At 44.5% G+C, this 15,791-nt stretch overlaps 1 protein-coding gene across 1 annotated transcript in view; it reads left to right on the top strand.

The window, feature by feature from the left end:
• The window catches only part of LOC108887297 (glutamate receptor ionotropic, NMDA 2D), a 48,478-nt gene extending 39,035 nt beyond the window's left edge, over window positions 1-9,443 (top strand). The window contains exon 16 of the mRNA XM_018682630.2: window positions 520-9,443. Within this exon, the coding sequence (XP_018538146.1) occupies window positions 520-3,720 (3,201 nt within the window). The 3' untranslated portion in view covers window positions 3,721-9,443. The remainder of the gene's footprint in view (window positions 1-519) is intronic.
• Window positions 9,444-15,791: the final 6,348 nt, after the last annotated feature.

The raw sequence follows: 15,791 nt of genomic DNA, 5'->3' as shown, positions 1-15,791 counted from the left end.
ACACCCTGGATATCCTGTTTCTTTGACAATGACCTTGACAGAAACAGCCCACACCATATGCATGTGATTATTATAACTTCACTGACAATTTATCCTTTTTCATCACTGTGTAATTTATGCATTTATGTGTGCAATTTTATTAACCAAACAATGGACAACTGTACTATAAATAGGAATGGATGTTTATCTGAAAAATAGCAATCTTGCATTTCTTATGAAAACTGGAATTTATTTGTTTTTCCATTTATGATTTCCATTCTCATTCCACTCCCTCTTTCTCTCACCCTCTCTCCACCTCTCATGTACATGAAATACAATGTCTTTTTTACATGTGTTGTATAATATCTGCATCTTTACTATGTTGCAAATATATTCCTGCACCATTAGACCTAAACCAACATTCAATTTGTTTCTTTTTTTCATTTAAGAAAACTCAGTTTATTATATTTCACGTTACTTAGGTAATAAAGTCTCATTTTACACAGAGTTAAATGATATTATGTTTTCTCTTTTTCTCAGGGCATGTATAGCTGTTGTAGCTTTGAGGATGAAACTGCCCCAGCTAAGTCTTTGCCCACTCATCACCACACCGCGATGGTTACAGTCCCATCGCAGCCACATGTTGTCTCTACGTCTATGACCAACCCAGCTATTGCCATGGCGCAACAGCAGCAACCACCACAACAGCAGCAACCGCAGCCCGTCTACAAAACACCTCTACCGGGCTCTCCTCCCACCGTGGTGCATTCTGGGACAGCACTGGGTCCCTCCAACACCCCCATTGCTGGTGCACCCCTCCCTTGCTCCACCTTCCTGCCCCGGCCAGACCGTAGACTGGCTGTGGTGGATCGCTGGAGGCTGCCCAAAACTGCTACAGCTACCAACCCTATGGCTGTAAGGGGCACCATCACTGACATGGGACCCTTTGCTCAGAAAGTCCCACCAAACTGGGCTTCAACTGCTGGAGGGGGTGGGGGACTTGATGGCTATAAGAGATACTATGGTCCCATTGACCCTGAGGGACTGGGGCCCTGCATGGAGCAGCAGGCAGGGTCCCAGACCCCCAAGACTATGCCTAGGGGCCACCCCCAGCCACCTCCAGCCAGTGTGGCCTTCTACTCAGAGAAGGGCATGGACCATGGGGTGGGGAAGAGGGTGGTGGGAGGTGGCAGTGGAGGTCAGGGGAAAGGGGCCGCTAAATCTCTGGGCACTCCCAGACTGCCTCCTAAGAGTCAGGCCCCTCTGCCTCCTACACCCCCACTGCCACACCCCTCTCCCCCTCTCCCCTCATCCTTCTGGAGGAAGCGCCGGCCCAAGAAGCCCAAAGAGCCTGGAGGGCCTTTGTACGAGAACATTCTGCCCCTGGGGCGGAGGGGAGGAGCACGAGATGGAGTGAGGGAGGGAGGAGGGAGGAGGGCACGCCCCCTCTCTCCCCCGCTCTCACTTCCTGTGCCGGTACCCCTCAGCCCCTCCTACACCCCCCCTTCTCCATCTGCATCCTTGCACTATACGTCCTCGTCCTCTTCGTCGACCACGTCATCCACATCCACGTCCTCATCTGCCTCATCTTCTCGCTCCACCTCTCCCACCTACTCTTACAGCTCCTCCAGGAGCACTCGAGACAGGACTGGAGGAATTGATGGAGAGGATGACGATGACGATGAGGAGCTGACAGAAGAGTCAAGCCTCCTCCTCGGCAGGGGGAGGGAGAGGGAACGCTCAATCATCCGACCTCGTTCCCTCAGCCACGGGCGCCTGCCACCGCCCATACCCCCGAGGAAACCACGCACATCCTGGGGTGACAGAGAAAGAGAACGAGAGAGGGAGAGAGGGGGGAGCCAACTGTCTCAGCTCCAAGAGTGGTGGGCAAGCTGGAGTGAGAGAGAGAGGAGTGGAGCAGGTGGAGATGCTGAGAGGCAAAAAAGGGAAAAGAAGAGGAGAAAAGAGAAAGAGAAAGAGAAGAAGAAAAAGAAAAAGAACAAAAAGAGGAAAAAGAGGGAAGAAAGGGAAAGAGAGCGAGAGAGAGAGAGGAAGAGGCGAAAGGTGAAAAAGAAGAAGAAGAAAGCACTGAAGACAAAGAAAAGGAAGAAATCAACTGGGGGAAAACGTTCTGAGCCCGAGGAGGGAGATATTGAGGCAGATAGGGAAGGAGAGGTAGAGGGAGAGAGGGAAGGAGGAATACAAGACTACCCCTCCTTCTCTGCTCAGTATCGGAGCACATTTGGGGAGAAAGGGCGGGATTCATGGGAAGGAGAGAGGGAGAGAGGCAGGAGAGAAGGAGATGAAGGCAATGACAGGGAAGAGGAGGACAGTGGCAGAAGCAGAGAGAGGCATCCCAAATCCTCACGCTCTCACTCCAGACATCGTACCCCCAGTAAACGCTACCCTAACCTCAACAAACTCCCAGCATCAGTCAAATTTTGGGTGAATGGGAGAGGAGATGACTCAAATACTCCTCCAGCATCCCTCCACCCACTCCTTCCATCCTCCAAGCGGAGAAGAAGTGGAGGGATGGACAGGGAAGATAGTGGTCGACTTGGAGAGCGGCGTCCTTTGTTAATGCATTATGAAAAAGAGAAAGCACAGACAAGAGAAGGGCTGTCCTTCCATGAGTGGGACTCTGAAGATGACGACGATGATAATGATGAGGAGGAGGAAGAGAGAGAGAGGCTGAGGGAGCGGGAGGAAAGGGGAAGGAGAGGAGGCAGGGGGACAGTGTCTGAGTCAGAGAGGGACAGGGCCAGGGCGGAGGACAGTTACTCAGATGAGGGCTCGTCAGGGGAGTTTGGTCGTTTTGAAAGGTACTGGGAGGGAGGTGCAGGGGGAAGCAGCACTGGAATAGGAGGTATAGGTGGAGGTGGCTGGTTCTTTGGCACCTACCCCTCCAGAGAGAAAGGGGGCAGTATCAACAGTCGAGACGATTCCTTACTAGGGACTCGAGCAGAGGGATGGATTGGCACTGACTTCTGGAGTTCAGGGCCAGGTGTAGGTTGGGGATCAGAGGGAGGGAGCGGAGGGCTTGGTTCACAGTGGCCGCCACCCCCCGCAGCCTTCCCTCCTCCTAGAAGATACTGGTCTATGGACAAGATCCCTGTGAAGGGGGAAAGAAAATGGAAAAATGGAGGAGGGAAGAGCAAGGGGAGAGCTAGGGACAGAGGGGAAGAAGCAGGACAGGCCACCATGTGCTCCTGTAACCTTTACCCCCAACCTCATCCTTACCCGCATCCCCACAGTCGCTCGCACACCTCCCGCTCCAAGAGAGGAACCACAGCGCTTTCCCATAGCCAGGAAGAGCTTCTCCCCCATTGCCACAGCTTCAGCGGGGGCTCTCGCCCCAAGCCTCTGCCTCCCAAACCAGATCCCAGTCAGGCCAAATCTGGCAGCCAATCTAACCTCAGCCTCAGCCTCAGCACACAGCCCACAGACCATCCACCCCAGCCTTCGCCGTCGCCACCGCAGCAGCCGTCCATGTCACCCACCTCCCTCCCGATGCCCATCCCGCCTCCGCCTTCCTCATCCTCCGTCTCGCCACCAGCAGGGGTAGGGATGGCAGGCCAGGGCCAGGCCCAGGCTTCGGCCAGTGCCAAACTCCAGTATCAGAGACTGCGTTCGGTGCCACAGCCACGGAGGTTCTACTCCCCCCACCTGCCACTCAAAGCCAAGAGCCTGTGCTCACGTCGAGGCTCGGCCCATTTCTCCAGCCTGGAGAGTGAGGTATGACAGGGGGAGAGGAGAGAGGGAGACGTGGGAGCGAACACCACTGCTAGTGAGAACCGTGGTGCCATGGCAGCTGAAGCCAGGGATGTCACCAGAGATACAGCTGCCTTGGTGACCATAGGTAATCAATTAGCGACCATCACTGCGGGAACTAACATGGACAGTAGTTCTGTTGCTAACACTACTTTGTGTGAGAGCAACGCTACGGCCACCCGCTCAATTGTACGCGTTCTAGTGAGGGCGACAGTGAGACGCCACACCAGGGTGAGCTACATCCGTTTGGATGGTTCCTACGATGACGAGAGTGACGGCGAGGCTGCATCACAGAGGACCGCAGCCCCAGAACTTCTCCTCCGCTCAGAACTGAGCTTTGTGATGTCATCATCGGTTCTCCTCCCCTCCCCGAGTCACAACTATGGATAAGAGTAGTCTCCAATCTGTGAGTAATGATGTCATATTTGTACACACAAACCCACACATGCACGGGCGCGCGCACACTCACACACAGACAGACACACACACACACACACTAACAGATATATGCTCAAAACGTCTCCCTCCCTCTGGCTTTGAGAACACACCTTGGTGGGATGTGGAGAGACCCACCCTCTCCCAGAAGATGCCGGTGTTTGGTCAACAGACTCTGGCTCCCTGTCCTCATTGGCTTTTGAACTGGATTGGTGGACTGCTTCTTGGTGTTGGAGAGACTGGCCCCTCTTCTTCCCTTTCGTAAATCAGTTGATATGAAAAGCAATGCAGTCACCTCTCCCATGCACTCTTGTTTGCCTGATAACCTTTCACCGGGCAATGAGGACAGTGCTATTTCTTTGCCCTTTGACCTCACGACACCATCAGACCCATCTAGCTCTACCCCAGGACCATCTACGTGATGTCATGTTTTACTAGAAAACTCTTTTAACCAATCAGATTGAACAGGAACCACTTCTCCTCCTCCCAGTTGGAGCTTGTCATGTCACCTCTGGTCCAACCAGAACTCGAACACAGTTGAGTATCAAAATATTTGAACAACAAACTGAACTTTAAAAAGAGAAATAACAATAAGAACAAAAAAAAAGACATGTAGCAGATTTTTCTTTTATGTCTGTCTTTTCTTTTCTTTCTTACTCAGACTTTTCTCCCCATCCCCTCTTTTTTATTCTGTCAATATATTTCTCTCACTGTGTTAGTGTTTTAATAAGGAGGAGGCTGGATGTGGCTAGTGTTGGAAGTGGGAATGATTCAATAGCAGTGCCAAATTTCCACTCAAGAGCTTTTAAGCAAGATTGGTTTTCAAGTAATTTGTTTTCATAGATAAAGCTCCATCTTTTCTTTCCACATGTGAGCCACGCATAATTCACCATCATGTAAGTGGATCAAGGGGATGATTGGTGCAATATCTGTAATTGGCACTAGATGGCTGCATAATATTCAAATAAGCTTTGGAGAAAATTGTGCAAGAGGCTGCTGGTGAGTTTAATAATTGTAGCTGCATGATACAGAGCAAGGGTGTGTGAAGCTATGAACTATTACTTTTATGAAAGTGGCCAGTCAGGATTTATTCAGAGGAAGTAAGGGGAATTGAAACCAAGTGCAGTACATTGTTAAAGCTCTCTTAGGATATTACTGTATTACACTGCTATATTGTACCTTGGCAGAGATTGTAGATGATGGATTATATGAAGCACAATTCCTCATTGTATTTTTCAGACGTGTGTGTCACAGTAACTGTAACTGCACAATCTACAGGTAACATATTTTGCTGGCATTATGTGAAAAAAAAAAAACTATTCAGTTGATGTTATCTCATGTTGCTATTATGGACAATAAAATTCACTGTAACCAAGGTTCAAGTAACAAAGTACCACAGATACTTGTGCTGAGGAAATGATTTTTTATTTTGATTTCCTTTCAGCAAATAAGACTGAACAATATACTGTGAATGTTTTGCGTTTCCAATTTGAGGTGTACATACTATAGCAGCAACTTCACTGAATGCAGTCAATAACAACTCCTGTTATCAAGATTATCAGATGACTGTTTGACTTTGAGCAATATTCCCACCTTCAATGTGACAGGGATGCAATGGCACATCTGTTTGCATCTGAGACATTGTAATTGTTTTTCCTTTATTTTAAAATTTGATCATTTGTTTCAGCCAGAGTCAGATGTTCCACATCTTCAATGATTTTCTTATAGGTACATAGATTTCATCAAATTTGGTCAGATGTGATTGTAATGAATAAGTTAGTCCACAGCACCCGGCTCTGGCTGACCAATATGAAAAGGAAATGCTATGTGTTCAAGAGAGAGTAGTGAACTGTAGCATTGTACCTTCTGTGAGCTGTGCTAAAAGCCATCTACTGTGTAAACTGTGCCAATGTTGCCAACATTGCAATGCATACACTCTCCATACTCATAAGGTCAACGTATCCACCTCATATCTCACACTAAGACCAGCCACAGCCCAGCTCTTCTTCTATTGTAGTTGAATGTAGCTTTGACATGATGTAGCAAAAGAACACCTACTTTTAGACTTTGTAGCTTTTTGGATGCTGTTGATAATGGCTAGAAGGAGGGAGGGGGGGGTGGGTTGACCTGCTTTGTGAGGGACTGTGCGTTGTGTTTGTGCATGTCGTCACAGATCGAAGGGTTAGTCGACCTTCTCAGTTCCCCTTTTAACTCCTTTGCCTTTCAATAAGGACAGACTGTACCTTTTATCTGCACATGGATTGCTTTTTTTCTAGGTCTGCGTGGGGCAATTTTTGAAACAATCTGTCTTTGTTTTTAGAGAAACGCTTTTGCCGTTACCCATCCTTTGGAAGACTCCAGAATCATTGCATGTTTAGCTGAATGAAATCTCAAAGATTTGTGGTGGGAGGGTTGTGTAGTTCAATTGTAGCAAATGCTTAGGACCCAGGGCAGCCACCTTTTCCGTGAGGTAGTAAGCTCGCTCTACTCTGCACCCCGACAGTGGAAACCACGGCAACAGTTCGACTGCTTCCTGTGTAGTAGAACACAGTCATTTTCAACCAATCAACAGGGCTTAAACCTGGTATGTCATTGAGCATTATTGATTTCTATTGAGGCGCTAATACTTAAGTCTGTGACTGCATGAACAGAAGTGACTCTTAAAAACCCTCTGGCTTATTTTGTTTTATTTATTTTATTTTATGCTGAGAAAAAAGAATATATTAAAATATACTATGTTTTTGAGAATGTACCATGTTATACTGTGATTTACCTGAGATATTTTATTGTATTCAATTATCATTTGAATTCTATCATTTATCTATAGAAATATATATGTACAAATAAATATATACATATATATACATACAGGTATATATATATATTAGTTAAGTTTGGTATATTTGGGGGAAGTGTTAGATGAAATAGTTTTAAATGTTTTAGCTTTGTAGCGATTCTAGACACTGAAATCATTTTTGAATTTCGATTCCTCCTATATGACTGTGAAGACATTAGTGCCTGTGACAAAAAAGACAAGTAAAAGTCGAAACTCTATTCATCTATATCTACTATAGCTATCAGTCTGTCACTCCTCTCGTACTACCTAACATTACTTTTTGACACTCGCTGCTTTTACACATCAGTATGTTTCTCTTACACAGTCTGCTGTCTCTTTTGCTTTCTCCTGCTCTCCCCTGCCATCCTTTCTCTCGTTTTTATTTTTTCATTCAGCAAGCTATGAACATTCTTTACCTCTCCTCTTTTAAAGTTTTATCATATGGTGATCACATCATTTTGCTAATGAACCAATCCATTGACCTTTACATTTTTCCTTTGGTCACTTTCTTTTTAAATCAGCCCATTCTTCTGTCTGTCTTTCACTTAGCAAAAAACAGAGACCAGTAGATACTGTGTTCTTGCTCCTTTTGACTGATTGTTGATGATGATGATCAATTAATTGATTGATGAAATAATTAATGAACAATGTTACTATTACTGATGTGACTGAAGTGTGTATCTGACGACCACGCCACTGTAGCAAGTCTGGGCTGTACCACACCACCAGCGAGCAAATGAGGCCACAGTTGCTATGGTGTTGCCATGGCATTTTCATGGCGTTGCCATGGTGTCCTCTGCACCGCCACCACCTGGTGCCTGCTGGGTAATATAGCATAATGTCCTTCACTTTCCCCAAAGCACTGGTCAAAGATCTGCTATGTGCCCGTCTGCTCAGTCCTGACCTTAATCAATGGGAAGTGAAATATTTAAAAGCTGAGGTTGGAAGAGTGCTGAGGGGCAGCATGGTGGTGACGTGTCTGCTGTCTATGCTGATCTAGACTGGACTGGTTTGGCTCAAAGTGGCTATGATAAAGTGTTGATGTTGTGTTGATCACCTAATCTTTAAATTATCAGTTTGTGCTGCCTTGCATGTTCTCCTAAAAGCTTCATATCACTGATAGCCTGAAACCAGTCAGGACAGTAGTGTGTGTTTCTGTTTCTGTACTGCTCTAATACTGACTGTGTGTGTGTGTGTGTGTGTCATGTTCAGAGAATACATGCCGTGTATGCATATTGCATGTGCACTAATCACGTGTAAGTCCACTGCAGCATGTTTCTGTAGTACTCTCCTTCACTCTCCCTCTGTTTTCCTTCTCCTGCTACTTCTGATAAACACACACACATTGTGCTGTGCATGCATATTTAACGCACAATGCGTACATCACTCAGCCAATGATCCTCATCTTCCTCTAGCCCTCAGTAAGCTGCAGTCTAAAGCATTGCCTCAAGTAGTCTGATTATCCCACCCAGGCACACGTGTGGCTTCACAAACACTCGCACAATGCACACCACACACACACACACACACACACACACACACACACACACACACACTGTACTAAAAAAGCTACTCTCTTGAAAATTCAGTCTTTTGGGTAAAACTTGGTTCAGAGATTTGTTTAACAGAGGAAGTTAAGTACACTCACAATGACTGTTCTGCTTGTTTTGAGCTATCTGTCTCTTGAGTTTGCTGTATAGTCCTGCACTCCGCTTTGCACTGTCCTGCCTGTTCTGATCCATCACTGTTTAGAATCGTCAGGTTCAATTTGTTTTACTTTGCTGAGTTGCTCCTCTTTTGATTTACCTTGTTGTACTAATCTGCTTTGATTTGTCAGATTTACTGTTTGGTCAAATCTTATGCATTGAAGAGTCCAGTCCAGCCTAGTGCAGTGTGCGCCAGGCTAGTCTAGTACCTGGGTTTGCAAGAGATCCCAGCGCAGCCTCAAGCTCAACCCCCCCGCCCCCCATTGGCCCGTGACCTGGGAAGCAAATACGTTTGGTGCTCCAGAATTCAAACAGGGTCCTCATTGGCTGAATCGGCCATGAATTATATCAAGGAAATACAGGGGTGCCACACGTGATACTCACCAGGTCTAGGGTCTGCATGTTGCACCATGAAAAGCTTAACCAACCACAGTGACAGGGCACATATACCCACAGAAACCAGTGTGTGTGTTTTCAGCATTGTACAAGGCCCAGTTCTGCTCTAGTAACCTTGCCAACACTACAGGCCTACTTATGGGTTGCTAAGGCGGGTTGCTAGTAGGGTGATGTTGCTCCTAGCCCAGACTGGTCTGGTCTATGCCCTAATTTAAATGTGTTAGTTTATTTGACATTGTCTGTCTGGGGTGGGGCTGGAGGGTCAGTGCTGCACTTACTTCCTGAGAATTGCTTCATAAAATATGATTCTCTTTAATTAATGCCAGTGGTGCTGTGTTTCCTTCCAATTCTTTTGTCATGAATGCGATTTATAAATAAGGGGCTTTGAGATTGTGTTTGTGCTACGTGGGCATGTGTGTCTGTGCGTGAGTGTGTGTTTTCTCTAGTGACAGTATTTTCCATACAAGCTATTACCCAGTCAGAACTCCTTCAAAGTAAATTTATGGAGAGCTCAAAGAGTGGTTTCTTTGGCATTCTGACAGGCAGTCCTCTGCCAAAGTGTGTGTGTGTGTATGTTTGTGTGTGTGCGCATGGTTGCTTGCACATATTTCTCGGAGGTTTCTCGGTTCTTGTCAGACTTTTGCTTTGATCTGGCCAGAGCTGACCTAACATAATCCACTTCTTTCACCCTCAAAGAGAGCACCACACCTAACACTCTGCCTCAACTCTCAACTTCAGCCAACAGCAGCCAAGTCAGAGCCACCTGAGCAGCTCTATTTCTACTACAGCAAACAGATGTGTTTTTGCTGATCAAGACAGAATTTTAAACAGACCTGACCCTGATGCGCCTTTCTGGAAAGTCATCCATAGACCTGTGTAGGATGATATTTGCATTGATAGCACATTGTTGTTGTTGTTTGTTTACTTTTTTTTGTTTCAGGTTTTTTTAGTCTTCTTGTTTAGAAGTCATTATATCAGGAATAGATAGAGTCAAATAGAGTGACAAACAGATAGATATATGAAACTGCATTTGAGATTTTTATCTTTCATCGTCCTTCTTGGAAAATCTTTTATCTGGCTCTCAAAGCTGTCTGAAATTTATTCGGATATACAAACTCGGGTTCTTCGAAATCGTGCCCTGCCAAGCGTGAAAAAACATCTAAACAGCACCTGACACATGATATTCTGCAAGAGTGTTGATGGGGATATTAAATATGTTTTGTTCTGCTCCCTGTGCGCCTGCGATCTGCTAATTAGCCATGCTTTGTCAGTGTGATGGGCTAATGGCTAATTGCATTGTGAGGCCTCTGTGTGTACATGGAGTAATGACTTAACGCTCTAATAAGATTGAGTTACAGGCAGTTGGATCATGGTGTCCCCAAACACTGATCTGAGGTCAGTGTTATGCTTTTCTCTCTAATGGCTATGATGGGAGAGTGGAAGGGGTATAAACTGATCCTTGATCTCCCATGTGGGGTTTCTATCACTCGCATTGTGTCCTGTCATTTATCTTAGAGCTAGCTAAGGTTAGATGCCAGCAGTGACGCAGTTTGTTTTGAGTGCTTTTATGGATATGAAATACAGGATTACTGATTTTATTTGATTAAATATACATTATATCGAGTGTATGCTGCTCAGCTATGCTTTTATCTCTGAACTGTAAAATATATATGGTCTGGACTGGTCTGTTGATGATTATCTGAAGCCAACACAGTTATCTATCTCTGTTGAACTCCTTTTCTTCCCCGACCTGCTTCATCTTTTAGCCCTCCACCTCCCCTCTCCTCCCTCCTTCCTCCCATTCCTCAGTCACTTCTGCTGCAACTCCATCACACACATACATTACAACAACTCACCCGTGCACACGCTCATGAACGGTGTGTGGGAATGAAAGGAGTGCTGAGGTGCAGCAGATTGATCCTGTACTGATCTGCCACTGGCTCCCTGGGGATTTTTAACACATGTCTGTGGTGCAGGGCTTAACACTTTCCCTCACTCTCTCTTTACGTCTTTGTCTCTCTCTCATTCCATCTCTCTCCCTGGTGACACTAACGTCGTTCCTCCTTGCTATGCAGTGCAGTGGCCTCATGCTCCCACACCTCCCAGCATTCATCTTTCTCAGTATTCTGCCAATAACAAGTTCTCTTTGTCCTTCTGTTTTGATTTTCTTTCAAATCTGTTTCCTCTGACTGACTCTGTCATTTCATTTTTGCTCTGCCTTACTCCATATCAGGTTATCCCTCACTTAAAATCATGCTGTCCTCCCAGTGGATTTCCCTTTCTACTCCATTTACAGATAATTTCACTATTGTTTCTTTCACTGACTGTTGTGTGTTTCTTACACGCAATACATGTATGTATGTATCAATATCTATATATCTGTATCAATATCTACTGTATAACTGCACCTACATATATCTCTACACACACTATGCTCACACACATACAGCACATGTGGAAAGAGAGTGATGTTTCTCTTTCATCATGTGTGCAGCGCCGCAGGGTTCTACAACTCATCGGCTTGATCTCTGAAGTTGAAAAAACACCCAAGCATCCTTTCATCTCATGTTTTTTTTTTTTTTTTTTTTTTTCCCCAGCTACACAGCCAATCTCTTGCTTCCTCCATTTTCACATGAGTCGCACTGGGCCACGACCAGGGACAAATGAGCTAACTGACCTACAGCTGATACCACCCTGTTTGCTTGTGGGTTTATGTGTGCATGTACGTGAGAGAGCAAGAACATGTGCTCATGCCTGAGCCTTTTGTTGCTTTTGCTTTTTTATGTCTGTATTTGTATGTTTGTGTACTTTTTGTCATTCTAACGGTTAATGCAAGTGTGCCCTTTTATTATGATCTACCAGGATGAAAGTTTAAACTCAAGCTGTTACACATGAAGGAGCTATTGTAAAGGTCTGTTGTTGTACCTCATTGTGCTCATGCTGAAATGGGTCCATATCATATCTTGCCTCAGTGTTACCCATGAAGAAGCAGGTTAGTTAACATGATGACAGTGACACACATTTTTATACTGGCTGTCAGTTACACTCCAAACAATATAGTTTTAGATTATCCAAAACAAAAAAAACAAAAAACTGTTTCATTTACAATAAAATAAAATAGAGGAATGCAAATCCTCTCATTTGAGAAGCTGGAACCAGAGAATTTTTTTTGCGTTTTTGCCTGGAAAATTGTCTGAATCGAATGAATCAACCAGTCATTTCCGTTCTAATGTAGATATCTGTTGTGTATATTTTATTTGCATGTCGTATTTGTATTCTGGTGCCTCAGGATTTGTTTGTCTCTGTTGTCCTTTTGTCAGAATATAAAGTGGAAATAATATATATGATAGCTTTCTATGCCAACAGATCATAAAGAGAAGCATGAATTTGCCGTAATGCTATAGCCAGTACATTTGAAGCAACATTACCACCACATCTAGGACACAATAATTATTCATACTATATCCTTGTTTGCCACGTGTGTGTGTATGTGTGTGAGAGAGAGAGCGAGTGCATGTGTAATGCCACCTGCCCAAAGGGAATTCATCCTAGAAAACTGGGATGAAGATTAAGATATCCTTAGACTTTACCTTGTTCTCCCCTCGCCTCATTATCCAAATGCCCCTCTTACCCTGAATCTCCTGTCCTCCTGCTTTCATCCTTCCCCTTGAGCACATTTTGTTCACAACCTTCTCTTCCTCCCTGCAGCAGTAAGAAAAGGTTTTGCAGCCCACAGCTGAGGCTTTGACTTCTTGTTAGTATTTTGCACATATGGTGAATAGTAATATGTTTCAGCTCACATGCCTGTTTTGCTCATGTTAGTGGATGATCTACCGACTTGACCATGCTCCCAAACTCATTATACTCAAGGTCACAAACTTTCTTTGAAATCAGGAGCTATTAATGCATTACTTCTTGTTTTAAGCAACTATAATGTAAAGTGAAAGGGGTTTGATTGTACTGATGAGAATTATCACCTGGAGTGTTTTAGTGTTTTTCACCTCATCGTTTTGGGTTTTACAGTTGCAGCTTTGCTGTTTTAGTTTATTCTCACTGCTCTAAAAGTGTTGTTCTAAAAACCCACAAAGATAGCAAGTAACTGGAACATAGTGGAGCATTTGACAGGTAAAACATTCCCATCAAGAACTCGTGGAAACCAAAACAGGGCAGGAAAGTGAATATTGAGTTCATCAGGTGCCGAGTAACATGGCTCCAAATGAACACTAATGCTCATTTTAGTGTTAAATGTGTAAACAGGCAACTGTTTGATCAAACTAGTTCCACATATCAAGTTAAAAGGTGATTATGATATGTCATTGTTATGTTTACAGCTCGTTTGGCTGCACATAATTAGCCAAAAATTATTTATTCCAGGCTGAAAGTTTCCTTCAAAAGAGACTAAAGTTTCTTTAATCATATCCTTCACCAGGTTTTACAAGCAAACAGTAGACTTTACATTTCCTTCCACCTGCTGTACAGTGTATAAATGAATACAGTTTGAAACCATAGTGAGAGGCAGGCAGAATACCAGAGCAACATGTTAGGTGATACCGGTAATAAAGAAAATGGAGGATTATGAAATGTGTTGTTGTTTCATGTGGCATGAACCTTATTGTGTCTTGTGTACAAAGATTTGCAAAGATAGAATAATGCATAAAATAATGAAGTATTAAATAGACTGATATATGACACCTATTCCTCAGATACTCAGGCCTCAGACCCCCTCCCTTAGATGTTTGTGGTGTGAACCATCCACAAACCAAAATCTATGACTTTATCCCAAAGATTTGCTTTAATTTGCACGACTGTCTCTGATCCATTTTTAGTGCTATTTGTTGTTGCAATGAGAGGCAGGTCAGCAGTAAAATAAATATGGAGAGCAGACTTATTTGCTTCAGTACTGAGAGTTTGTAGGCCATGTTGACGGGCCCTAATCGCCTGCCAAATGTCTCATCTGACTGGCGTGGGGGTTTGTTGCTCTCTTCCAAAAACACAGTGGACCACTCTTCATTAACAAAGCAAATAGAAGCACACCCCAACAGAAAACCAATACAAGCAAACGAAGCCAATTGGTTCTGAAGAGACAAATTTAACAGGCAGATATGATTACCTCAGACACCACTTCTCCCCTGATTCTGCAAACAACAGTTAGGCAAGTCAATTTACCTTAATTTCATTGGAGGAGAAAGCCAGCCAGCCATCCAACCAGCCAGCCAGGTTGAAGTCGGTGCTTGATGCGAGTGAGCGCTCGTTAGACGATAATGGATGCGTGTAATTGGTGGAGTGCTGATTGCTCCCCCAAAAAAGATTCCATCGGAGGAGAATTTTCTGTTTCATTAAGCCATGGTCAGAAATAATAAGATAGCCATCTGTAGACTGAGAGAGAGAAAGAGAAGGGGGGGCTGGGGTATGGAAAGTGCTCGTGATCAGAAATAGTAGCAACAGCTTCCAGCACTGTTATATAATAATCATTATCGTAAAGACGTAGACTGGTTGTGGTTTTGAGGACGTCTTCTTCACTGATCAATCTTCATTTCTCTCTCGTCAAATGTCATCTGTATATTTCCTTTTCTCCTCACCTCTGCTCGTGTTTTATGGCATTTCCCCTCCGCTCTTTATCATCCAACCCGTATCTGTGTGTTTTTCATACTGCTGTGTGCGTACGTCTTCTTGGTTTACAGCCTTAATGTATCACTGGCTGGCTGCACACCAGCACGCTTTTATGGCCCGGGATCAAACACTGTAAAGCATGCTCCGATAGGCATGCAAACGCACACTGATACAGACACTTTAGAGCCACAAGTGCTTACTCATCACACTGCATGCAGGGCAAGCATTGTGAGACATTTATGTGCTTTGTTTTTCAATGCACTCATTAGTGTGGAGAGCATGGTCTAGAGCTGATATTTTTGTGCGCCTCTCTCTCTCTCTCTTTCTGTTTTTCTCACTGCACGAGGACATCGCCTTCATTTATTTGTGACAACAGAACAAGAACACCACTAATCCAAGATAAGACTGATGAGGACTGTGAGTCTTATTGGCCATAAAATGAAAACCGTAATGGCGGTTCTATAGAGAAAGGTCTGGTGACCATTTGTGTGAGGGGAAGCCCCCCCCCCATCATTACCAATCAGCTGCTGGCTTTGCATGACTAATGCTGATATGACATATATCATTGTCAGATAGGGCATGTTCGCACAGCACAGCTTTTTTTTCTTAAATAAAGACACACACATAATGATGACAGTCTCAAAAACACACACACACACACACATACACACACTTATGCACGCTAGCTCACTCTTATCTTGCAGGCTGACACCATTTTGCTCTCTAACAATCTTGCTAATTATAATTGTTAATTAATTCTCTGCCAGTGTCCTCATCAGGAGACTAATAACCTACATTTCCATTAATTAGACCTTCAACCCCTCGCTCCCTCTCTCAGTCTCTCCGTCCCACTCCAATCCACCCCTTCGTCCCCTGCCTGCATCTCTGCTCCTGCCTGCTGCTCCCTTCTCTCAGGATTGTCCACAAACCACGTGCACGCATGGAGTGTGATTAATTGTGCGTGCATGTGTGTGTGAGTGAATACTTCTATAAGTCACGTTGTGGGGATAAGCGTTTGTCCATGCTGTCACTTTATAGGGATTCAGCTCCAATTTGGG

This window comes from Lates calcarifer, linkage group LG15 (assembly GCF_001640805.2).
Source record: "Lates calcarifer isolate ASB-BC8 linkage group LG15, TLL_Latcal_v3, whole genome shotgun sequence".
NCBI classification, from domain to species: domain Eukaryota; kingdom Metazoa; phylum Chordata; class Actinopteri; family Centropomidae; genus Lates; species Lates calcarifer.
The sequence above is the reverse complement of the archived record's forward strand: the minus strand, read 5'-3'. Positions and strand labels throughout refer to the sequence as shown.